Source organism: Anolis sagrei, chromosome 2 (assembly GCF_037176765.1).
Source record: "Anolis sagrei isolate rAnoSag1 chromosome 2, rAnoSag1.mat, whole genome shotgun sequence".
Lineage (NCBI taxonomy): Eukaryota > Metazoa > Chordata > Lepidosauria > Squamata > Dactyloidae > Anolis > Anolis sagrei.
The window spans coordinates 288,036,791-288,063,028 of record NC_090022.1 but is presented as its reverse complement, the minus strand read 5'-3'; the positions used below and the strand labels follow the sequence as shown (position 1 = coordinate 288,063,028).

General features: G+C 41.3%; 1 protein-coding gene across 3 annotated transcripts in view; it reads right to left on the bottom strand.

Moving 5' to 3' along the window:
* The window catches only part of DYM (dymeclin), a 258,206-nt gene that overhangs the window by 121,838 nt on the left and 110,130 nt on the right, over window positions 1-26,238 (bottom strand). For all 3 annotated transcript variants that reach the window (XM_060761240.2, XM_060761241.2, XM_060761242.2), the window contains exons 10-14: window positions 16,667-16,849; window positions 15,502-15,680; window positions 12,263-12,388; window positions 8,203-8,316; window positions 6,515-6,609 (exon numbers count right to left, since the gene is read on the bottom strand). In XM_060761240.2, the coding sequence (XP_060617223.2) occupies window positions 6,515-6,609; window positions 8,203-8,316; window positions 12,263-12,388; window positions 15,502-15,680; window positions 16,667-16,849 (697 nt within the window). The remainder of the gene's footprint in view (window positions 1-6,514; window positions 6,610-8,202; window positions 8,317-12,262; window positions 12,389-15,501; window positions 15,681-16,666; window positions 16,850-26,238) is intronic.

Genomic DNA, 26,238 nt, shown 5'->3' with positions numbered 1-26,238 from the left:
GTTGAGAAGGACGGGGTATAAATGTTCTAAATAAATAAAATAAATAAAGTGCAGAGTGTGTTCTGGGATATTCCTCTCAGGCCATGCAGGCCAACAGCAAGGGCTTAAGTAGCGAGTTGGTGCCTTTGCATTGAAAGCCACAGGCTGAAATATGACCTGCATATACAACCCTTTTAAACAAAACCAAACATAACAAATACAAAACAAGAATGTGTGCCTTGCAACATTTCCAAAAATCTTTTTTTTTGTCTCCAAATCCAAGAAGAATGGGGTTCTCCACTGAGGAAGGGAGTTTATTTAGCACCAAACTGAATCTGGGCACAGGAACAGATCATTTGAATTAAACAGCTACACTTCTAGGGGCTATTTTTCAAATTAACAATGGCTATTTCCCACATTATGTGCTGCACAACCATGGCACAAAAATACATTCTTAGAATTATTTCTAAAGGCATCTAAGAAGCCAAAAAATAGTTTCCAATGCTAAACATAAATACATTTACCATCGGCCATACCAAGAAACTATAGGCCTCTGAGAAAGCTTAATTTTTTTTCTATTTGGCAAGACCTAAGATCTGCTCAGCCTAAAAAAAATAAAGTTGGAAAACACCAAACTTCTTGATTGAAACTATATTCGAGAACATTGTTAGCCTGAAGACACAGGTTCGCAGCTTGGGAGTGATCCTGGACTCATCGCTGAGCCTGGAACCCCAGGTCTCAGCGGTGGCCGGGAGAGCTTTTGCGCAATTAAAACTTGTGCACCAGTTGCGCCCGTACCTTGGGAAGTCGGATCTGGCCATGGTGGTCCACGCTTTTGTTACATCCCGAATAGATTACTGCAACGCGCTCTACATGGGGTTGCCTTTGAAGACAACTAGTCCAACGGGCGGCGGCCAGATTACTCACCGGAACGTCATACAGGGAGCATACCACCCCCCTGCTATGTCAGCTCCACTGGCTGCCGATCCAGTTCCGAGCATAATTCAAAGTGCTGGTTTTGACCTACAAAACCCTTTACGGTTCCGGACCAGCGTACCTGTCTGAACGTATCTCCTTCTACGTCCCACCTCGGAGTTTAAGATCTGCTGAGGGGGCCCTGCTCTCGGCCCCTCCTTTATCTCAAGCGAGACTGGTGGGGACGAGGGACAGGGCCTTCTCGGTGGTTGCCCCTCGCCTGTGGAATGCACTCCCCGGGGATATTAGGACATCAACATCCCTCCTCTCCTTCGAGAAGAAGCTAAAAACCTGGATGTGGGACCAGGCCTTCGGGTAGGCTGGCAGACGGACAAAGACAACCAATAATGACCAGAGTAGGAAAGGACAACGACAATGCTAAATGGTTTACGGACTTGGATTTGGTGAACACTGACCACAAGATGTATTTTTAATTGCTGATAGTTTATTGTCTGTTTTAATCAGTTATAACTGTGATATTATGTGTTAAATTTGTGTATTGTATATCGCATTGTATGTTGTAATTGTTAGGCATCGAATTTGTGCCTTTTGTAAGCCGCCCTGAGTCCCCCCTAGGGGGTTGAGAAGGGCGGGGTAGAAGCACCCCAAATAAATAAATAAATAAATAAATAGCCTTTTTTTGCTCCAATAATAAGCATTTCTTTGTTGCACCAACATGCAGTAGTATAAGGTTATAGCTGTGAGATCCAAATGATCACTGATAAATGAATACACACAAAAGGATAACAAACACAGAGATAACAGGAAAGAAAGCTTTCTTGCAGGCCTTACTACATTGAATGTCATCTTGCTTAGTACAACCCTATAATTACTCCTCTATTACTTCATACTTAGGTGATCTGGTACCATTTATAAGGTTATCTTGCACGGTCATGGTACACTTAAGCTTTTTCATTCCCATGGACAGACTCATGGTTGAGAGATTATTAAGCATCTTCACAATGCAAACAAACAAATGGTAAAACATGTTAGCAGAAGTCTGAACCTGTTTCGATATAAATGTCTCTTAGGAGAGTGGGCTATGCCTATTTTCTCTGCTGCTGGTGTCTTGAACGCAGAATCTGTGATTTTAATGCATTTGGAAATACTGGACTCTAGCGCATAAAAGAAGAAGGAAGAGGAGGACGGAACTTACAATCAAAATTGATATTTACGACACAATAAACAATGTCTTGCTACAGAAAGACTTTTGTATCTCAACTGAAACATTATTTGATAAAAGTTGTATTAAAACTTCAACCTTGAGAGTTGTTGTTGTTCATTCGTTCAGTCGTTTCAGACTCTTCGTGACTTCATGGACCAGCCCACGCCAGAGCTCCCTGTCAGCCATCACCACCCCCAGCTCCTTCGAGGTCAATCCAGTCACTTCAAGGATACCATCCATCCATCTCGCCCTTGGTCGGCCCCTCTTCCTTTTTCCTTCCATTTTCCCCAGCACCATTGTCTTCTCTAAGCTTTCCTTTCTTCTCATGATGTGGCCAAAGTACTTCATCTTGGCCTCTACTATCCTTCCCTCCAATGAGCAGTCAGGCTTTATTTCTTGAAGTATGGACTGGTTGGATCTTCTTGCAGTCCAAGGCACTCTCAGAACTTTCCTCCAACACCACAGTTCAAAAGCATCTATCTTCCTTCACTCAGCCTTCCCTATGGTCTAGCTCTCACATCCGTAGGTGACTACAGGGAATACCATTGCTTTGACTAGGCGGATCTTCGTTGCCAGCGTGATGTCTCTACTCTTCACTATTTTATCAAGATTGGTCATTGCTCTCCTCCCAAGAAGTAAGCGTCTCCTGATTTCCTGGCTGCAGTCTGCGTCTGCAGTAATCTTTGCACCTAGAAATACAAAGTCTGTCACTGCCTCCACGTTTTCTCCCTCTGTTTCCCAGATGTCAATCATTTTTGTTGCCATAATCTTAAGAGAGGTGGATGGAAAATACATAGCTATATGCAGGAGGAAGAATTAACACTTGTCTCCACTTTTCACCAAGCAGCTTTGATTTTTGGTTCAAACAGTGTGTTTGCTCTTGAAGAAGAAATGAAGAAACGTTGGCAATAAGACAAAAAATGTCTTTTTTAAATAGCAAGACGCCAAACATTCATCAAGTCTATTCCATCAAGTTATATGCCAAGTATCTTCCATAACAAAGTGTTCTTTGAAATGTTACAGTCTTCCAAAATCTTTGTCCAGAATTATTATTATTTTGAGGAATAAACAAATGATGGGTATTTATTGGCTTGGAAGATACCGATGATCCTAGTTAGAATAGACAGAAAATCCCAGTTAGGGTAGGCTCACAAACCAGCGACTGAATGCTGAGCCAATATATGGATTCAATAGTCCTACTTTGGTTAGAATTGGAAATTGCACATGAGCCTCAGATTCAAGCTGACATTCTGCTGTGGCATGAAATGTATTGAGAGGAAGTATATCCTTGCTGAAGTCGAGGCTACTTTCAGATTGGATGAAATTGGCAAGGATAAAAGGAAAGACAGGAATAAGAGATACACACACATCTCATTGAAAGGGATTAAGCAGAGAGTGGATCAAGACAACTTCCAAACAAACGTAGGACTCACATGTATTAGAATATACATGAGATTTTTTTAATGCTGCCACAATATGCAAATAATCCTCTGTTTCGAACCAGAACATTTAATTTATTCTGACTTCTTGAAGGACATGAGTAGTATACTATACCTTTTAGACATAATTGTGGTATCCAATTCTGGGCACCGCAATTTAAGAGAGATGTTGACAAGCTGGAATGTGTCCAGAGGAAGGTGACTAAAATGATCAAGGAAGAACAAGCCCTATGAGGAGCAGCTTAAAGAGCTGGGCATGTTTAGCGTGCAGAAGAGAAGGCTGAGAGGAGACATGAGGGCCATGTATAAATATGTGAGGGGAAGTCATAGGAAGGAGGAGCAGGCTTGTTTTCTGCTGCCCTGGAGACTAGGACACAGAACAATGGCTTGAAACTACAGGAAAGGATATTCCACCTGAATATGAGGAGCTGTTCAGTAGTGGAACTATCTGCCCCGGAGTATGGTGAAGGCTCCTTCTTTGGAGACTTTTAAAAAGAGGCTGAATGGCCATCTGCTGGGGGTGCTTTGATAGCGATTTTCCTTCTTCTTGGCAGGGGGTTAGATTGAATGGCCCAAGAGGACTCTTCCAACTCTACGATTCTGTGATTCTATGAAATGTTCAATGAGTCACACTTTTTTTACAACTACAAGTAGGCAAAATTTTTGTCCTCCAGGTACTTTGGAATTCAGCTTGCAGAAACCAAATCTAGTTGACCAATGGTTCAGAGCTCCTGGAAGTTGAAGCCCAAAAAATCTGGAGAACCAAATATTGAAAGTCACCATTCTAAGGAATGCCTGGTTTTTCCAAAGAGAATTCTGGGATTAGAAATTTGTAACACAAATTAACAACCGTGTGTAATATTTCCTCAACTACTACTTACTACCTCCCCAATACTGAACACAGAGGCAGCCCATTCACCCTTCTAGCTGGCATATGGCAACAGTAAGGGACACAGAGACCTGATTAATAAGGTGATAATGCACATTAACATCCTTTGCAAAGTAGAGGGGTTTGAAGGCAGAGGCATATAAAACCCTTCATCAGAATTCAAAAGCCTACTTCCATTGGCTAATGTTGCCTCTTCAGCAAAAGTGGGAAAGCAGCAGTCTAGGTTCACAAGAACAAAAATCTGCTTTAGAGGGTTGTGAAGGGTCCAGAATGCATTTTCAGCACCACAGAAAGCTGCAGGATGGAAGGGAAGCCAGGTCTGACGCTAATAGAAAGGAATCCCCATGCAGAAAAAAATGTGGAAACCTCACCTCACTACCTCTGAGGATGCTTTCCATAGATGCAGGCGAAATGTCAAGAGAGAATGCCATATAGCCTGAAAAAACCTACAACAACCCAGTGATTCGGCCATGAAAGCCTTCGACAATACAATGTGGAAAGGATTCATCACAAAGTTTTGAACATCAATAATGAAGGTCAAGATTCATCCACGCAGTGTGGAACACATCTCACCACACTAAAACAGTGGATGTGGCTCTTAATGAGACATGCCGCATTATCATGGAGTGTCTGCGCCCTACACCACAGGAGAAATTACACTGTTTAGCCAGTATTGCACCACCTGAAATCCGCCGGGAAGTAGCAACCAATAGTGAAAGGACCAAGGCAGAGACATCTCCGGCCCATCCCGTTTGGGTGTCAGCCAGCACGTCAATGACTTAAATCAAGAAATAGTTTTCTAAGATCTACAGAGACACTCGCTGGAACACCTCAGCAAGCGAGAGTCCAAAAGTGGCAGGCTCAAACCCAGAACCTCAATCAATGGCTGATACCAAATGAGAGATTCCGGCCCTGGGCACACAGAAGACTGGGCAAATTGGAAGGCGCTGAACAGACTGCACTCTGTCACCACAAGATGCAGAGCCCATCTTAAGAAATTGGGCTACAAAGTGGAATCCATGACATGCGAGTGTGGAGAAGAGCAAACTACAGACCACCTACTGCAATGCAACCTGAGCCCTGCTACATGCACCATGGAGGACCTTCTTATAGTAAGACCAGAGGCACTCCAAGTGGCCAGCTACTGGTCAAAGAACATTTAATCAACTACCAAGCTTGCAAACTTTGTGCTTTGTTTGTTTGTTAAAAAATGCAATACAACTGTTTGGTTTGCTCCTGACACAATAAATAAATATTCACGCAAGTAAGACGTTTTGTAGGCTCTAATCACGTTGTGCCCTCTACAGCTAGGAAACCATGTATCTGTATGCATCTATGACAACAACACTTGTCTTATATAACACACCAGTGAATCTATCCAATGCAATAGATCAGGGGTCCTCAAACTTTTTAAACAGAGGGCCAGGTCACAGTCCCTCAAACTGTTGGAGGGCTGGATTATAATTTGAAAAAACATGAATGAATTCCTATGCACACTGCACATATCTGATTTGTAGTGCAAAAAAGCACTTAAAAACAATACAATAATTAAAATGAAGAACAATTTTAACAAATATAAGCTTATTAGTATTTCAATGGGAAGTGTGGACCTGCTTTTGGCTGATGAGATAGGATTGTTGTTGCTGATGTGTGCTTTCTAATCATTTCAGACTTAGGTTGACCCTGAGTGAGGGCCGGTTAAATGACCTTGGAGGGCCATATCCGGCCCCCGGGCCTTAGTTTGAGGACCCCTGCAATAGATTATACAAACTACATGCACTTTTCCCAGTGTGTACGCGACAGCTTCTTTTTATTGTGGGAAAAGAAACACTTAGCATTTCGTATTCTGTATTATCCAGTTACCAATTTCCGCCTGGCATAAGAAGCTGCCATTAGTAACTAGGTATGGTATCAATGGGGCACACTGTATTGCACTTCAGACTCCATGAAACCAAATAGAATTTACCTGGGTTGCTATTCACATCAGGTAATTGGAAATTCAGGTATCTTTCCGGCAGAATTTAGAATGAAGCTAGTTTAAATATTTTGTAAAAGGCTTGTATTTACCTGATGATCCTTTGAGCGGCATACTGATGAAGTGAGCGGAACTGTGCTGACATATTGGCTAAAGCTGCCAAACAATTTGTATGAAGGTATTTGTCCTGTAGGAGATGAGGAAGGGATGGGGGGGAAACACACATCAGACTATCCTTTCTGTACGCAGCAAGGCTTGCAAGAAAGAAATCACTCAATACTCCAACATCCGCCTACCAGAGGCACAAGCTTGGTGTGTCTTTATTGCAACCTTGCCTCTGGTAGGCTTTCTTTATTTTTCAGCCTTCAATATTTATTTTATTTAAAAAGAAAGGCTTGTAATATTGCAATTTTTCCTACTTAGCTTCAAAGTTGTAATAATATTCCAAATAAAATGTGTCTATTTGAAAATTAAAATAGGTTACTATGAATTTTCCGGGCTGTACGGCCAAGTTCCAGAAGCATTGTCTCCTGATGTTTTGCTCACATCTATGATAGGGATCCTCAGATGTTGTGAGGTTTCTCCCACCCTAGATATATAAACCTCACTTGCCTAGTTTCCAACATACATCTCAACCTCTGCGGATGCCTGCCAAAGATGTGTACGAAACGTCAGGAGAGAATGCTTCTGGAATATGGCCATACAGCCCAGAAAACTCACAGCACCCCAGTGATTCCGGATATGAAAGTCTTTAACAACACAACTAACATTCTAGTTACTAGAAGTATACATAATATGCATTTATAGTTTCACAATTTATTTACAATTTGAGATGTGGGCAAGGGTCAAAAACTGGACACAGATATTGTGATTTAGTATCAACCTTAAAGAACCTCACTTGGGAGGACTGGGAAAACATCCTGCCAATGTGCTAGAAAATTATTACCAGTCATAGTAGGCTATAATGGGCTACTGGTCTGGATGTCTAAGGTTGCTCCACATATTAAACAGGATTCTCACTTCTCCACCACTGTTTCTTCAATACTGCAACTCGTTCTATGAACTGGTGCAGGCCTTGAGATCGGCTGGGAAGGCCCTTCTCTAGGTCCCACCACCACCACAGGTGTGGTTGGTGGGGACGAGAGAGAGGGGGCCTTCTCGGTGGTAGCTCCCCAGTTCTGGAATGCCCTCCCTAGAAAGGTTAGATTAACCCCAAATCTCTAAATCTTCCATCCGAGCCTAAAATCATGGCTATGTTTACAGGCCTTTGACCTACTATAATGCACTCTGGTCATGTGATGACATTGGGCATTGTTATTCGGCACTTTAGTTTGTGTTTGAAGAAACCCAATGACCTACAGGTTTATTTTTTTTTAATCGATCAATGTTATTCATTCTTGTATTCTGTCAAATTGCGTATTGTTTAGATGATATGTAATTTTATTTTATGTGTGGCACCTTGAGTACTTGGTTAGCCGCCCCAAGTCCCTTCGGGGAGATGGTGACGGGGTAAAAATAAAGTTTTATTATTACTTTAACAAGTTGACATCGGTGACTACATGTTTTTAATGGTTTTTATATATGTTTTTATATTGTTATGTTGACTGTTTTTAATGAATGCATGGTATCGAATCGTGCCAATCTGTAACCCCGCCTTGAGTCGCCGTGTGAGTGAGAAAGGCGGGCTATAAATGTCATAAATAAATAAATAATAAATATTTCTATCATTATCATTACTATTTGTTGGGAACCAGAATGCAACCCAGAATACAACTCTTACCCTTGTTCTTGTCATGTTGTACTGTATTGTTCTTATTACTACCAGTATCAGGAGACTCCCCAAAGAAATTTCCGTTAACACACGTTCTGAGTACCAAGTGATATTTTTCAGGATCTGTAAAGACACAAAATAAAAATTTTAAAAATCACATCTTATTCTCTTTTGCTAGTGGATATCGTTGTTTTCTGGCGTATGACTGGGACTGTGATGATTGTTTCGTAAAAGGAGAGCTATAATTTATTATATAAACAAACCTTAGGCTTGAATATTAAAAGTCCTGATGGAGAGGTGTATCCAGGGACTGAGGGGTGTGCCCACCCCCTGAACACACACAACACATCTGGCCAGGGTGGTCCATGCCTTAGTCACCTCTAGACTGGATTACTGTAATGCACTCTACGTGGGGCTGCCCTTGAAAAGGGCTCGGAAATTCCAGATGGTCCAAAGGGCGGCAGCCAGGTTGTTAACCAGGGTTCCTTACAGGGAACGGTCAACCCTCCTGTTTAAGGAGCTCCACTGGCTGCCATTCATTTTCCGGACCCAATTCAAGGTGCAGGTTCTCACCTACAAAGCCCTGAATGGTTTGGGACCCGCCTACCTTCGTGACTGCATCTCTGTATACGAACCCAAACAATCTCTCAGATCATCTGGAGAGGCCCTGCTCATGCTCCCGCATGTATCGCAAGCGCGTTTGGTGGGGACGAGAGAGAGAGAGGTTCTTTTCGGTGGTGGCCCCTCGACTCTGAAACTCACTCCCTAAGGACATCAGGCATGCCCCAACTGGCAGTCTTTAGGAGGAGCTTGAAGACGTGGTTGGTCCAGTGTGCCTTCCCAGAATAATGATCCCATAGCATTTTGTCCTCCAAAGCAGTTTACATTGTTTTAGGTCTGCCTGTATGTTTTCCACAAACTGCCTCATCACTTTTTCGCCCATGTCCAGCATTATTTTTAATTTTAACTACATCTGGCCTTCCATTGGTTTTAAAGTGTGTTGTCCTATTGATAATGCTATGTTATTGTTTTATTGTTTTGTTGTTTTTAAATTGCTTGTATTGTTGTTGTTATTGCTTGTATTGTTGTATGATGGGCTCGGCCTCATGTAAGCCGCACCGAGTCCCCTGGGGAGATGGTAGCGGGGTATAAATAAAGTGTTATTATTATTATTATTATTATATTATAACACATCTGTAATGTTAAAGAGGGCTATGAGTATATTAGGGCTCAAGCAGACAAGTTATGAAAGGTCTACAATTGTGTTATGTGCCTTAAAGTCATTTCCAACCCTAAGGTAAACCTATTACAGGGTAATCTTAGCTATATTTTTTCAGAGGTGTGTTCCATTGTCTTCCTCGAGGAATGAAGGTCACTCTGTGGTTTTCCATGGCTGAGCAAAAATTCAAACCCTGGACTCCATTGCCATACTGCAATGCTCAGTGGCTAAATCTTCCATAATAACATAGGAAGTAACGGTGGTAATCTCCCCCAGCAGTTCTGGGAGGATAAGGAGTTACATTTATCCACTCATGCTACTTCCCAGAGTGTTGACACGGTGAGGCATTTGCCACGACAGGAAAGTAAATTGTTAAAATGCACATCTGAATGGGAGTGTCATTTTCTCTCTGGAGAGACTTCCTGAGTAAAACAGCTTGTGTGTCTTTCCAGAATGGGTCAGGATTCAATGGCCCTGTGGGTTCCTCAATAGAGAAGGATGCCAAAAGATGGGCTACTCTATAACAACAGCAATGGAAGTGGGAAAGGTAAGGAAAGAGATGACCGCATGCAAATAAATCAACTATCTCACAAGGAGTGGAACACTTTGATCATCCCCTAGGATGATGCCCTAATGCCTGGCTGAACGCAAATTTATTCTGACAATAATAGATGCAGAACCACGTAACCAGAATGGAAATTGCAAAAGCCATAGGAAAACAGCGTCTTACTCAATAGCTACTACTCCCATTATTAGGGCTGACTATGGGCACAGGTAACTGCGTATGTGAGGCTAATAACAGAAAGAGATCGTATTTGTTTTTGTTTTTAAAATATTTTTTCCAAGGAAGTCAAAACCACATTTTATTTTCAAACAAAACTCCTTTGACCAGACAGGAAAGCATTTGTGGCTTCCTCGGGGAACCCAGGTAAGAGTCTATATAATCAGTGATTTACAAAACGGTACTTACTAAAATTAATCTTAACTATCAATAAATAAGTGTGGGTGTAGGACCACAAAAGGAAAATACATTCAAGAGCTAACACAGGCAATACATTTATAAGAGCAGGATGTGCGCTGAAGGAGAGGACTAAAAGCCCAGCTTGGTGCAGACTGTCTTAATTAATTTTGCCGTCTGTCTTCAACCTTCGGACGAAAATTGCTTCCTTCCAAAGCTGCTAAAATTATCTAAAAAAGCAGGTATTGGGCAGTTTCACTCATGCCCCCAGTGACGCAATGGGTTAAACCCTGGCTGCTGAGCGTTGGACTAGTTGGAGCTTCCGAGCAGTCTTCAGAGGCAACCCCACGTAGAGTGAGTTGCAGTAGTCTATTTGGGATTTAACCAGAGTGTGGACCACTGTGGCCAAGTCAGACTTCCCAAGGTACAAGCTTTAACTGTGCGAAAGCTCCCCTGGCCACCACCGAAACCTGGGGTTCCAGGCTCAGCGGTGAGTCCAGGATCGCTCTGAAGCTGTGAACCTGCGCCTTCAGGGGGAGTGTAACCCCGTCAAGCACAGGCTCACTCTTAGCACTCTTGAAACTAGACACAAAAGATGGACAACAAGTTAAACATGAGCCAACAATGTGATGTGGCGGCAAAAAAAGCCAATGGGATTTTGGCCTGCATCAATAGAAGCATAGTATCTAGGTCCAGGGAAGTAATGCTACCCCTCTATTCCGCTTTGGTTAGACCACACCGGGAATATTGTGTCCAATTCTGGGCACCACCATTCAAGAGAGATATTGACAAGCTGGAATATGTCCAGAGGAGGGTGACTAAAATGATAAAGGGTCTGGAGAACAAGCCCTATGAGGAGCGGCTTAAGGAGCTGGGCATGTTTAGCCTGAAGAAGAGAAGGCTGAGAGGAGATATGATAGCCATGTATAAATATGTGAGAGGAAGCCACAGGGAGGAGGGAGCAAGCTTGATTTCTGCTTCCTTGGAGACTAGGGCGCGAAACAATGGCTTCAGACTACAAGAAAGGAGATTCCATCTGAACATGAGGAAGAACTTCCTGACTGTGAGAGCCGTTCAACAGTGGAACTCTCTGCCCCGGAGTGTGGTGGAGGCTCCTTCTTTGGAAGCTTTTAAACAGAGGCTGGGTGGCCATCTGTCAAGGGTGATTTGAATGCAATATTTCTGCTTCTTGGCAGGGGGTTGGACTGGATGGCCCATGAGGTCTCTTCCAACTCTTTGATTCTATGATTCTATGGAGTTAAGATTAGACCATGACATACACAGTTGTTCCTGACACACACACACACACACACACACACACACACACCAACTTTCATTCTAATATTTTTCAGTGAAGATCCTGTATTGCACAGAATTGAAAACTGGCCTTAATAGAATCTTGTAGAAATGTTGCATCCAAATTAAATTGCATCAGGTCCCACTGGAATCAGTGGGATAATTTAATAATAACTAATTTTACATGGCTCTCAGTAGCAACTAACATTGTGGAACCATCTCAGTACCTTGAAGTCCACAGAGATGTCATTAACTTGTGCAATTAAAGCTCAGACAAAAGTCTATTTCATTCATATGCTCTGCCAATATTGATTTAACCAGATTTATAAAGTAAATCAATTACTGTGTATTCCTTTATTCAAACTTAGCATTCAAGGAAAAACTTATCCAAGAGGCCCAAGAGGGAAGAACGTTCCATTATTTGACAAGAAGGGTTATAAAAGTCTAAGCTGAAAAGTATAATTGAATCTGCAAAGAACAGCTGAACTGAAATAACTACAGCCATCTCGGTGAACTTGGAAAGAAAATATTAAGCTTATCCAAGAAGTATTGGTAGTTATGACTTAAAAGACATTTTGTCACTACTCACAACTTACCACTTCATGAATGGATCGATTGAAGCCATCGTCTTCAGTAAGGATTAACAGAATGATCAGAGCCATGTAAACATGGTGTGAATTCCTTTCTTCAACATGATAAAGAATCTCGAGAATTGGAAGAACCTTTAAAAAGAAAAAAGAAAAACACAACACATCTGTATAGAATTTAAAAATTCAGGCGCAGGTATAGTTTTAGACCATCCTGGGTTTACCTAAACCAGTAACTGTGGGAAGAGAACAAACACTAATGAATAAATAAACTTCAACTGACAAACTATTAAACCACATTTTGTTTGTTTTCTTCTGCTGCCAGGAAAAAAAAGTGTCTGCTGGGAGACTCAGCATTCACTTCCTAATAAACAAATAATGCTTTTAAGATCTCCTGGCATATTTTATATGGTAAGCTATTTTATATGGCGGGCTTGTTCTGAGAGGTAAAGTATTCAGGATCTAATATTTACCAATATTTTATTCTAAATTGTTTTAAGATAATTATGACCCTTCTAATTAAAGCAGATGACCTATGCAGGTTTTTTTTTTTTTTGTCCTTCAAATTATTGTACAGAACACTGTTCTATCTAGGAAATACTAAATACTCTAGCCAGGAAAGCCCTCTGACTTAACACACCACAAAGCTGAGTAAAAATGCAAGCAATTTATTGAAGATAATTACAAATCAGTAGCAGTAAAAAAAACACTCCATAAAAATAGGTAAATCCAATTAGGTAAAAAGATAAGCAGAAACCAATAGTCCAGGAAATTAGTGCATCAGTTCATGAGAAATTTCCACGGTAAAACTCCAAAACTTGAATCATGAAATCAAACAAGGCACTTGAATCTAACCAAGGCAAGGCTTCCAAGGACCAGGAAAGACATCTTGACTCAATTCCAACATTGCTTCATCTGGCTATAGATTCTGTACTTGGCATTTTTATCCCCTAATCTACTCTACGTCCCAAGTGACCATGACGGTCCCAGTACAAATTTGTCCTTTTGATGCACTTTATCTCATCCCTTAATTAAAATCAACCCCATCGTTGTCCCATCTGAATCTCCCATCTGATACACTACTCTATTTATCTACCTCATCCTGGGTTTTATAATTTTATCCCTTTCATTTGGCCCAGCCCACTGTCTTCCATTATTTTATTTTATATCTTGTGTTTACCTTATTGTATTATTTTGTTATTGTTTTGTATTGATTTGATGATATTGCCAAAATAGATGGAGATGACAGATATAGCATTTTGAAGCAAGCTTTCTACATGGTGAAATTGATGCAATGACATCATTCAGAATTGCTGTTCTGGGGGGAGGGGGGAATGGGGGGGGGAGGGCAGGAGTGTTAGACGATACATAACTAAGGAATGTATAAATGTCATTTAAGGAATATTTACTTTTGGAATTATGTATATTGAAATAAGTCCTGTATGGCAAAATTTTCTTGATTGTTGGGATGTATCAAATAAAAAAAAACTGGGAGACTGAAAAAAAATATTTGATGATATTACCTGTTGTATATATTTTACTTTGCTTTATTGTAATTCTTGGGCTTGGCCAAATGTTGTTGTTGTTATTATTGTTGTTGTTATCATTATTATTATTTTACTGACACAAAAACACAGTATGTCACAGCAAATGAGATCTATATGTTGGATTTCGTATCACAAAATCACAAGTCAAACACTTGTTATAATAACAATTATTATTATTGACATAATATGAGTGAACCACCACAATAGCTGTATTCCCCTGGCCCATTTCACCAGAACAAGATGGGGGGGGGGGGGGGGGGGGGAGAGACAACAATACACTGTGACTTTCTTCATGGTGGATTAAAGGCCTTGACTCAAGTTCCTGAGCCGTGGCTATTCTGGCACGGGATTTATTGAAGAATGCTTTAAATTAATAACATTTCTTCTGTCATATAAAGACTGGGACCAACTGCTAATAGGACTAAAGGATATTCTTTCTCCCAGAAACATGCATTGCTCTCCTCCCCCCCCCCCCCCCCTTACTTATAATTGCATTCTGCCCGAGGAACAAATTCTGGGCAGGGCTCAAATTACCAAGGGGTGGGTGGTCAAAGAGGCCCAGCCTCTTTCCCATTTATAAAGGGTCCCTTAGCAATTGGTTTTAGAAGGCCAGAGGGGGCCATGATGTGGCTACTATTGGAGAAATGGGGTGAAGCTTCTGGGTTTAATTAGAGCCCACCTACCTCCCCCTCCGACTTCCCTCTTGATAACTCAAGTACTGCTTGCATGTATTTTTCTAAGCTCACATAATAATTTTATGGGAACCTTTCATCCTCATAAAGACATTACAATTCTTGTAATATTTTGCTGTTCTGCAAACAGTAATCCTTCATGTTCCAGTCTTGTATGTAAGTATTTATCCATAGCTGGTCTAGTAAAGAGTAGTATGCGGATGCAACACTGTGTTATAATAGTTATTATTGCTGAAGTGTGTGGAGTGGAAGACTTGTCTTGATTTTGCCACAGTGAGACATGCACACTCTCTGTGCAATTCATAGGTATGTTCCTGCCTAAAAGTTCCAAATTATACTACTACCACTTGTGGTTTTATAAATACAAAGCCTAAAGTGCAATAGGGAAGGTGGAAACAGTGCATTCAAAAACATGTAGAAGCATGAGAAAAATGCACACATGCTGACAAACAGATCATATTGCGGAAATGGATCTCCGCCACAATTTATTTATTTATTTATGACATTTATATGCTGCCCTTCTCACCCCGAAGGGGACTCAGAGCGGCTTATAAGTAAAAAAGTAAATACAATATATTATATTATTACCATAGCACAATATTAATATAATATATTACATTGTACTATAACATTATACTATAATATTATTAGTAATATTCCATTTAATATAAAATATATAATTATAATATATTATTATTATTAGTAGTAGTAGTATTATATTGTATTACATTATAATATTGTCAATATTATAATATTATCAATATTATATGTATTACATTATAATATTATCAATATTATAATATTATCAATATTATATGTATAACTGCAAAAATTTATCACTCTCCACCACAATCCACAAATCCATAATACTCATTTCCAAAAACCAGCGAATTCAGGAAATATCTCCTGGCTCGGCTAGCACCAGTTTCTCACAGCTACAATACCAGAACAAAAGATTACACAACAAGCAAACTTTGAGAAGCAATGGGACATTCTGTCCACTACTTACCAAGTTTTCCATATCTGTTCGAGCCAACATGTACGTTCGAACATTGCTGTTTTGGTGCAGCAGAGTGTACAAAAGGAGAGTTGCTTGATCAGAATTCTGCTGTTCGCACAAAGTGGTATATAAACTGTTGAAGTTAATCTGGAAAGCATGAGGATTTGGTGATGGAAGAACTGTGCTATCTGGAAAAGGAACAAAAAAGATAGAAGTTTTAAAATAATTCAGCACATTTATTTTGTGTTTTTCTTATTACTGGGCTTGATAGAGTGGAACTTTTTACTGGGCCTGATAAAGTGAAGTTTAGTTCTAGGGTCTAGATCAGTGGTTCTCAACCTGCTGGTAAACTGGCTGGTATTTCTGGGAGTTGTTGTCAAAACACCTGGGAACCCACAGGTTGAGAACCACTGGTCTAGATCAACAGCTTTTAGCTAACAGATCTACCTTGAGTCTAGGCATATCTTTGTGAACCCATTTCTTTTCCAAAATACACACACACACACACACACACACACATATCTGTTTAGTAGTAAAGCCATTGATGCAAAGCAGTAATAGCATATGCCCACCTACCAGTTGAGGACCAATAGTTTAGAACTCAAATTCCTAAAGAGCAAGTTATATTTGTTGTTTGCTTACCTAAGACTAAATTAAGTTATATCTGAATTCTCCATAACACTTTGTATTCAGTGAATACTAAGTGTGCTAAGGGTAGTCAAGAGAAGTTTGTGGTCAAGTCCAAAATTTTGATGAGGGAGTCAAATTAACGGTCAGAGCTAAGAAGAGCAAAGAGAGAAGTTCCTACTGCTGCAAGTGAGGCAAAAAGAAGGAACTGAGGTGGCAGCCCTCCCACTGGCTATACAATGTTTTCCCGCTGTTTTGCGGTTTGCTTTTCGCGGACTCGCTGTTTCGCGGATAGGGTTTAAAATTAATATTTTTTATTTTTATACATTTTGTGGTTTCAAAATCAGAAATGCCTTGTCCGACTTAGGGAAGCCGGACCTGGCCAATCCAGGGGTGGGGCCACCAGGTCAAGTGGTGGGAAATTTCCTGCCATGCAGGAGGTTTCTGGGAAGAAGAATCTGATGCAGATTTCTCTCAATTGACCCAAAGTAATAAAAGTCCTTACTTGGATTCTAGATCAATAGAAACGTTTTAAAGAGATACCAACCTTGTGTGTTCTTGAAGGACATAATAGCTTGCCGGTAAGGATTCGGTGTGTCTGGTGCATCCGTCAGATTTGCTAGTGCAAGTAGCAACAGAAGACTTTGATTCGCTAGAGGGGAAGACTCTTCCTGTTGAGGAGCTCGCTTGCTGCCCACTCCTCCTAAGGTGAACACTGTCCACAGGCCAGCTAAATGGAAGGAAGAGAGAATCAATCTCAGGTTTCTCAGGTATCCCTAGCTACATCTTTGAACTATATTTTGACATTTGATTGGTTTGTACCAATTATTTAAAAAAAATGTCAGAAGTTTATGTAAAATGTACAGCCATATGTCACAGCCATACCTCACTTTATCTGGAGAGATGTGCTTGGTCAATAATAACCCACAATTAGAAATATAATTTCACAATTAAGAAACAGATTGTGCTGTTTTATTTACTACATTATATACTGCTTTTCTCCCCCTAAGGGAACTCAAAAGTGGTTTACAACATTATAAAGGGAAAAATCAATGCCGTACATAAATGTGAAAACCAAAAGATGATAGCAAGTCAGTAAAATATAACTATAAATTAACCTAACCAAATTCAGACATAAACATAAAGGAACATTTAGACATAAAACATTAAAATTAAACATTGATAATATAATAACATTTATATTAAAACCCACCGATAACACGATTTAAGAACTGTTATTAAAAACACGACATCCAAAATCAAGTTCGTAGTCGTTCCATCTCCAGCAAAGGATCACCGCCTTGTCGGGGCGTTGGAGCTTGAGCACCTCAATGATGTCATGAGCAAAACCGTGAAGGGACACCCAAGATGGGACGGTTGTGGCAGAGAGGTCAGACCAAGCGTGATCCCTGGGGAAGGCAATAGCAAACCACTCCAGTATCCTTGCCAAGAAAACTAAATGGACCAGTACAACCAGAGATATGTCGGTATGCCATTGGAAGATGGGACTCCCAGGTCGGAAGATGGCCAAAATGCTACTGGGGAGGAGCAGAGGATAAGTTCAACTAGCCCCAGATGTGATGACGCGGCTAGCTCAAAGCCGAAAGGAAGGCTAGCGGCCGACGGTACCGGAGGTGAACGACGAATCCGATGCTCTAAAGATCAACACACCATAGGAACCTGGAATGTAAGATCTATGAGCCAGGGCAAATTGGATGTTGTTATTGGTGAGATGTCAAGACTAAAGATAGACATTCTGGGGGTCAGCGAACTGAAATGGACTGGAATGGGCCACTTCACATCAGATGACCACCAGATCTACTACTGCGGACAAGAGGAACATCGAAGAAATGGAGTAGCCTTCATAATTAATAAGAAATTCGCTAAAGCGGTGCTTGGATACAACCCAAAAAATGACAGAATGATCTCAATTCGAGTGCAAGGAAAGCCTTTCAATATCACAGTGATCCAAATATACGCCCCAACCACAGCTGCTGAAGAAGCAGAAGTAGATCAGTTCTATGAGGATCTGCAGGAACTGCTGGATAATACACCAAAAAGAGACATTATTTTCATTACAGGAGACTGGAATGCCAAGGTGGGAAGTCAAATGACAACAGGGATCACAGGCAAGCATGGTCTGGGAGAACAAAATGAAGCGGGACGCAGGCTGATAGAATTTTGCCAGGAAAACTCGCTGTGTATAACGAATACTCTCTTCCAACAACCTAAAAGACGGCTTTACACATGGACCTCACCAGACGGTCAACACCGAAATCAGATTGACTACATCCTTTGCAGCCAAAGGTGGCGGACATCCATCCAGTCGGTGAAAACAAGACCTGGGGCTGACTGTAGCTCAGATCACGAACTTCTTATTGCCCAATTTAGAATAAAACTAAAGAGATCAGGGAAAATACACAGACCAGTTAGATATGATCTCACTAACATTCCTAGCGAATATACAGTGGAAGTGAAGAACAGATTTGAAGGACTAGATTTAGTAAACAGAGTCCCAGAAGAACTATGGACAGAAGTCCAAGACATTGTTCAGGAGGCGGCAACAAAGTACGTCCCAAAGAAAAAGAAAACCAAGAAGGCAAAATGGTTGTCTGCTGAGACACTGGAAGTAGCCCAAGAAAGGAGGAAAGCGAAAGGAAACAGGGATAAGGGGAGATATGCCCAGTTAAATGCGCAATTCCAGAGGTTAGCCAGAAGAGATAAGGAACTATTTTTAAATAAGCAATGCATGGAAGTGGAAGAAGACAACAGAATAGGAAAGACAAGAGACCTCTTCCAGAAAATTAGAAACATTGGAGGTAAATTTCAGGCAAAAATTGGTATGATAAGAAACAAAGATGGCAGGGACCTAACAGAAGCTGAAGAGATCAAGAGAAGGTGGCGAAACTATACAGAAGATCTGTATAGGAAGGATAATAATATTGAGGATAGTTTTGACGGTGTGGTGAATGAATTAGAACCAGACATCCTGAGGAGTGAGGTTGAATGGGCCTTAAGAAGCATTGCTAACAACAAGGCAGCAGGAGACGACGGGATCCCAGCTGAACTGTTTAAAATCTTAAAAGATGATGCTGTCAAGGTGATGCATGCCATTTGCCAGCAAATATGGAAAACACAAGAATGGCCATCAGACTGGAAAAAATCAACTTATATCCCCATACCAAAAAAGGGAAATGCGAAAGACTGCTCCAACTTCCGTACAGTGGCCCTTATTTCTCATGCCAGTAAGGTAATGCTCAAGATCCTGCAAGGAAGACTCCAGCAATACATGGAGCGAGAGTTGCCAGATGTTCAGGCTGGGTTTAGAAAAGGTAGAGGAACGAGAGACCAAATTGCCAATATCCGCTGGATAATGGAGAAAAGCAGGGAGTTTCAGAAAAACATCTACTTCTGCTTCATTGACTATTCTAAAGCCTTTGACTGTGTGGATCATAATAAATTGTGGCAAGTTCTTGGTGGGATGGGCATCCCAAGCCACCTTGTCTTTCTCCTGAGGAATCTGTACAAGGACCAAGTAGCAATAGTCAGAACTGACCACGGAACAACACACTGGTTCAAGATTGGGAAAGGCGTCCGGCAAGGCTGCATCCTCTCACCCAACCTTTTTAACTTGTATGCAGAACACATCATGCGATGTGCGGGGCTGGATGAATGCAAAGCTGGGGTGAAAATTGCTGGAAGAAACATTAACAACCTCAGATATGCAGATGACACCACTCTGATGGCCGAAAGCGAGGAGGAGCTGAGGAGCCTTCTAATCAAGGTGAAAGAAGAAAGCGCAAAAGCCGGGTTGCAGCTAAACGTCAAAAAAACCAAGATTATGGCAACAAGAATGATTGACAACTGGAAAATAGAGGGAGAAACCGTGGAGGCCGTGACAGACTTTGTATTTCTAGGTGCAAAGATTACTGCAGATGCAGACTGTGGCCAGGAAATCAGAAGACGTTTACTTCTTGGGAGGAGAGCAATGTCCAGTCTCAATAAAATAGTGAAGAGTAGAGACATCAGACTGGCAACAAAGATCCGCCTAGTCAAAGCCATGGTATTCCCTGTAGTCACCTACGGATGTGAGAGCTGGACCTTAGGGAAGGCTGAGCGAAGGAAGATCGATGCTTTTGAGCTGCGGTGCTGGAGGAAAGTTCTGAGAGTGCCTTGGACTGCGAGAAGATCCAACCAGTCCATCCTCCAGGAAATAAAGCTCGACTGCTCACTGGAGGGAAAGATACTAGAGACAAAGTTGAAGTACTTTGGTCACATCATGAGGAGACAGGAAAGCCTAGAGAAGACAATTATGCTGGGGAAAGTGGAAGGCAAAAGGAAGAGGGGCCGACCAAGGGCAAGATGGATGGATGGCATCCTTGAAGTGACTGGACTGACCTTGAGGGAGCTGGGGGTGGTGACGGCCGACAGGGAGCTCTGGCGTGGGATGGTCCATGAGGTCACGAAGAGTCGGAGACGACTGAACGAATGAACAACAACAGTCGTTCCATTGGTTCATTCACTATTCCTTGCTATCTTATTGCACTACGGGCTTTGCTGTTCGAAAGCTAGGTCACATAGCCACATTTGTTTTTCTTCCTGACTGTCAGGAGGGTGGGGGTTGCTACAGCCGAGGGGCCACCACTGAAAAGGCCCTGTCTCTCGTCCCCACCAGTAATGCTTGCGAGGAAGGTGGAATCGAGTGCATAAGATCTTAATCTCTGAGGTGGATCATAGAAGAAGATACGTTCAGGCAGCTAAGCTGGGCCAGAACCGTTTAGGGCTTTATAGGTTAAGGCCAGCACTTTGAATTGTGCTTGGTAGCAGACTGGCAGCCAGTGGAGCTGGCGTAACAAGGGAATGGTATGCTCTCTGTACACTGCCCCAGTTAGAAATCTGGTTGCCGCCCACCTTCCTCTAAAGCTTCCAAACAGTCCTCAAGAGTAACCCCACATAGAGTGAGTTGTAGTAGTCTATCCTTGATGTAGCAACAGCGTGGACCACCGTATGTATGCGTGTAAATGAAAATAGCATGTAACCCGATTTCGATAAGCTATTGTTGAAGTGGTATTATGGCCAAGAAAAGGGGAACAGAAGAACCCATGCAAATCCTCTTAGGCTGAAACAAGACAGCTAAACATTATGAGGCACTCATGCAGCTAATTGGCTACTGCATAAACTATTTATTTAATTTAGGTAGCTATGCCAATGCAACTGCCCAAGCCAAAGCCAAAAGTGGACTAAATGCTGGAGTTGGGATGTAAGAGCAACCACCCTAGTCACCGTTCTACACTTTATCCAGAGATGATGATGATCATAATGATGATAATAATAATAATAATAATAATAATAATAATAATAATAATAAAACTTTATATACCGCTCTATCTCCCCAAGGGGACTCAGAGCAGTTTCCAAGTAACATCAACAATACATAACGAGTAAACAACATAACCATAAGATTAACAAAACAATATAAGCATAAAATTGTCGCCATAACACACACACATATATATAAAGTAATCCTGTTCAAGGCAATCTAAAAGGCCGGGCCGAGATTCGTGCAAGCTCAAAAATTCTATGGTTCTTCATTTCTGGAGCCTATTAGAGGAAGTGACCTGGGTAATTGGTAGGAAGAATAAGGCCATGTTCAACAATGTCTAGGGCTGAGCTCAGAATATGCCCATACAATGGGGCCCAGCAAAAGTCACAATAGAGTATTATAATGTCACAACAAACAACACAAAGCTAAGGTTTCATAGAATCATAGAGATGGAAGAGACCTCACAGGCCATCCAGTCCAACCCCCCTGCCAAGAAGCAGGCATATTGCATTCAAAGCACCCCTGACAGATGGCCATCCAGCCTCTGTTTAAAAGCCTCCATAGACGGAGTCTCCACCACACTCCGGGGCAGAGAGTTCCACTGCTGAACAGCTCTCACAGTCAGGAAGTTCTTCCTCATGTTCAGATAGAATCTCCTTTCTTGTAGTTGGAAGCCATTGTTCCGCGTCCTAGTCTCCAGGGAAGCAGAACACAAGCTTGCTCCCTCCTCCCTGTGACTTCCTCTCACATATTTATACATGGCTATCATGTCTCCTCTCAGCCTTCTCTTCTTCAGGCTAAACATGCCCAGCTCTTTAAGCTGCTCTTCATAGGGCTTGTTCTCCAGACCGTTGATCATTTTAGTCGCCCTCCTCTGGACACATTCTAGTTTATCAATATCTCTCTTCAACTGTGGTGCCCAGAATTGGACACAATATTCCAGGCATGGTCTAACCAAGGCAGAATAGAGGGGTAGCATGACTTCCCTGGATCTAGACACTATGCTCCTATTGATGCAGGCCAAAATCCCACTGGCTTTTTTTGCCGCCACATGACATTGTTGGCTCATGTTTAACTTGTTGTCCACAAGGACCCCAAGATCTTTTTCACACGTACTGCTCTCGAGCCAGGCATTGTCCCCTATTCTGTATCTTTACATTTCGTTTTTCCTTCCTAAGTGGAGTATCTTGCATTTGTCACTGTTGTACTTCATTTTGTTAGTTTTGACCCATCTCTCTAATCTCAGTGGTGGCCTCTCGACTCTGGAACTCTCTCCCACTGGAGATCAGAACCACCCCTTCTATCCTGACATTCAGGAAACAGGTAAAGACGTGGTTATGGAGACAGGCATTCGACGAGTGAGCCAACACCCTGAGATATGGATGGAGGATGATGAACAACGTTTTTAGTGTGACGACTGACCATTGTAGTTAATGAATGTAATTGCTGTTTTAATGTTTTATTGTAATATGAATTATGATGTTTTATTGACTGTATGTGATATTATGGTTGGAAACCGGTCTGAGTCCCTCAAGAGAGGTGAGAAGGTTGGTATATAAAACTTTTAAATAAATAAATAATAAATAAACCACCAATTTAAATGACATTTCTCTATCACAAGTTTCTATTGCCACTACTTTTCTCCCAAAACAGGCAATTAAAAAAAAACAATGCTTTTCAGTATGTCATTTAGTCTATTTTATTATAAAATCACCCAACTATGTTGAACTGAATTCCTTAAAGGAAGAGCGGGATACAAACAGAGTGGCCAAAAAACAAAAAGCCTCATTGATTTTGAAAACAAACTCCTCTATTACATGAAATGTTACTGTCTGTAGAAGAATGCATCCAACTCTATAATGATATATACAAGCTCAATTCGATTGTAACAGGATTGTGGAAAATTTCTTCTTAAGCAATCACAGATGCAACAGCACCACAGTTGCCTAGGTGGTCTAGCCAAATATATTAAGGCACCTTTGGGAGTCTATAAAGCATACAAACTGCCACACAATAATGCCATGTGTTCATAAACCAAGTTCCATCTAGCACAGAGTGTTCTATGCATATTTTATAATTTTCCCAATATAGCATAGTGTAACCCAAGGATCAGGAGTAAGATTACTCAGAAATTATTGTTTGTTTCCATGTTTTCTCACCCCGTACCACACAATTCACCAACACAGGAAACCACTTTGCTCCCTGCCATGCTCGTTCTATTAACAGCTGGAACAACCACATATTCATTCATTGTTTATCCGTGCCAAATTTCAGAATGTAGATTTAGATGTAGGGTTTTTTTCCCCCTTTCTCACACATACATTTTGTATAATCTCTTAAGAAGTCAAGATAAAAAGGAAACAAGTCAAGAAAAGGAGAGAAGTGAGACAGAGGACTAAGAGCCAAGCCTCCTGACTACACAAACACTTTTAAGCCTCCCTTTGGTTTATGATCTTTTTGTGGGTAAGTAATTTTGCCAAAATCAGGAGAGTGAAAACATACTTCCTAGCTCCCTGAACTAAGTCGATTTGTGTGACAGATCCAAAACGCTTAGCACTGAAGCATGTGGGCTCAAGTTGGCCTGGAAACTAAAAAGTGCACTGGACAAACCAAGAAGAAAGCAGTTTGTCCTTTTTATCATCTGCCAAGTACCAAAGCTAAGGAGTTGCGAACAGGGATTCTTCCTAATGTTCTATAATAAAACTTTATTTACATACCGCCCTATCTCCCCAAGGGGACTCAGGGCAGCTTGAACAGATTTCTGCAAGTAAAAAAGAGGGTCAGTGCAAACACGTATTAACAACTTGGTTTGTGAAACTACTTTTGAAAAGGCATAGTAGCCCTTTATACTTTACTAGCTGTCCCCTGCCACGCGTTGCTGTGGCTCAGTCTGTTGATCTGGAAAATAAAGTAATTAGAAAGTGCTGGTTTCTAATATATGTAATGTCTTTATGCTTGTGGGTAAACAGTATTTCTTGATGTTTCTTTGACAGTGTTGACATAGAGATTGTCTGGTTTGCCTACTCTGGAACATGCAACATATAATTGTCCATCTTTAGGAGTCCCTTTCAAATCTATAGTACTTTATCTCTCTGTGTGTGAATCATATATATCTATATCTATAGCTGGATGGCTCTTTGTCAGGAGGGCTTTGATTACGTTATCTTGCCTTGGTGAAGGGAGTTGGACTGGATGGCCTTAAGTATTTTCTGTTGGTCATGGGGGTTCTGTGTGGGATATTTGCCCCAGTTCTGTCATTCATGGGGTTCATTCAGAATGGTCTTTGATTGTAGGTGAACTATAAATCCCAGTAACTCCAACTCCCAAATGTCAGGGTCTATTTCCCCCAAACTCCATCTGTGTTCATATTTGGGCATATTGAATGCTTGTGCCAAGTTTGGTCCAGATCCATCATTGTTTGAGTCCACAGTGCCCTCTGGATGTAGGTGAACTACAACTCCCAAACTCAAGGTCAATGCCCACCAAATGCTGCTAGTATTTTCTATTGGTCATGGGAGGCCTGTGTGCCAATTTTGGTTCAATTCCATCATTGGTGGAGTTCAGAATGCTGTTTGATTATAGGTGAACTATAAATCCCAGAAACAACTCCCAAATGACAAAATCATAATTTTTTGAGTGATGGTCACTCCTTGTGTTGTGAGACATTTTGTTGCCAAATTTGGTGTGATTTCGTTTATTGGTTCTTTTGTTTTTAAGGAACTCATTATGCACAGAGCATTTTTATATATATAGATTGCACTGACCAGCTTTTTCTTATTATTTGCAGTGGTTTGAATGCAAGAGCTGTTGAGTAGTTAATTTAGTCCTGGCCAGTCACAGGTTATTCAACAAGATAAAGTGCAAAATATGAGGGTGTTCCTCAGCCAATCCAGAAGCTGTTATAACAAATCAAGATCCCCATATACAAGAAGCCAGCAATAAGTTGTCCAAGTCCAAGGTCAAGAAAGAGTATTGTAAGATCCGGGCTGTAGCACAGCTGGTTAATCGTACCTGTCCGAACGTATCTCCTTCTATGTCCCACCTCAGAGTTTAAGATCTTCTGGGGAGGCCCTGCTCTCGGCCCCACCTTTATCACAAGTGAGACTGGTGGGGACGAGGGACAGGGCCTTCTCTGTGGTGGCTCCTCACCTGTGGAATGCACTCCCCGGGGAAATTAGGTCATCAACATCCCTCCTCTCTTTCAGAAGGAAGTTAAAAACCTGGATTTGATACCAGGCCTTCGGGTAAGCTGGCAGATGGACAAAGACAATGACGACCAGAGTAGGAAAGGACAATGACAATGCTGGATGGATTATGGATTTATGAATAGGCAAACACTGACCACAAGATGATTTTATTGCTGCTATTGTATTGATTTGATAGTTTTAACTAGTAATAACTGTTGACGTTAAACTGTAATTTGTATATTGTATTTTGTGAAGTGTTGGGCATCAAATTGTGCCTTTTGTAAGCCGCCCTGAGTCCCCCTTAGGGGGTTGATAAGGGCAGGATAGAAGCACTCCAAATAATAAATAATAATAATTAATCGTAATTAAACAGTCGACCGAAAGGTGGCAATGTATTGTCGGAAGGTGGCAATGTATTGGAAGGTGGCAAGTTCGAAGTGCGAGTTGGATTGAGCACCCGCCTATTAAGGCTAGCTTACTGTCCACCTAACAACAACAACAACAACAACAACAACAATAATAATAATAAAACTTTATTTATACCCTGTCACCATCTCCCCAAGGAACACATCAATAAAAACAAAAAGCAATAAACAAAAACAATAAATA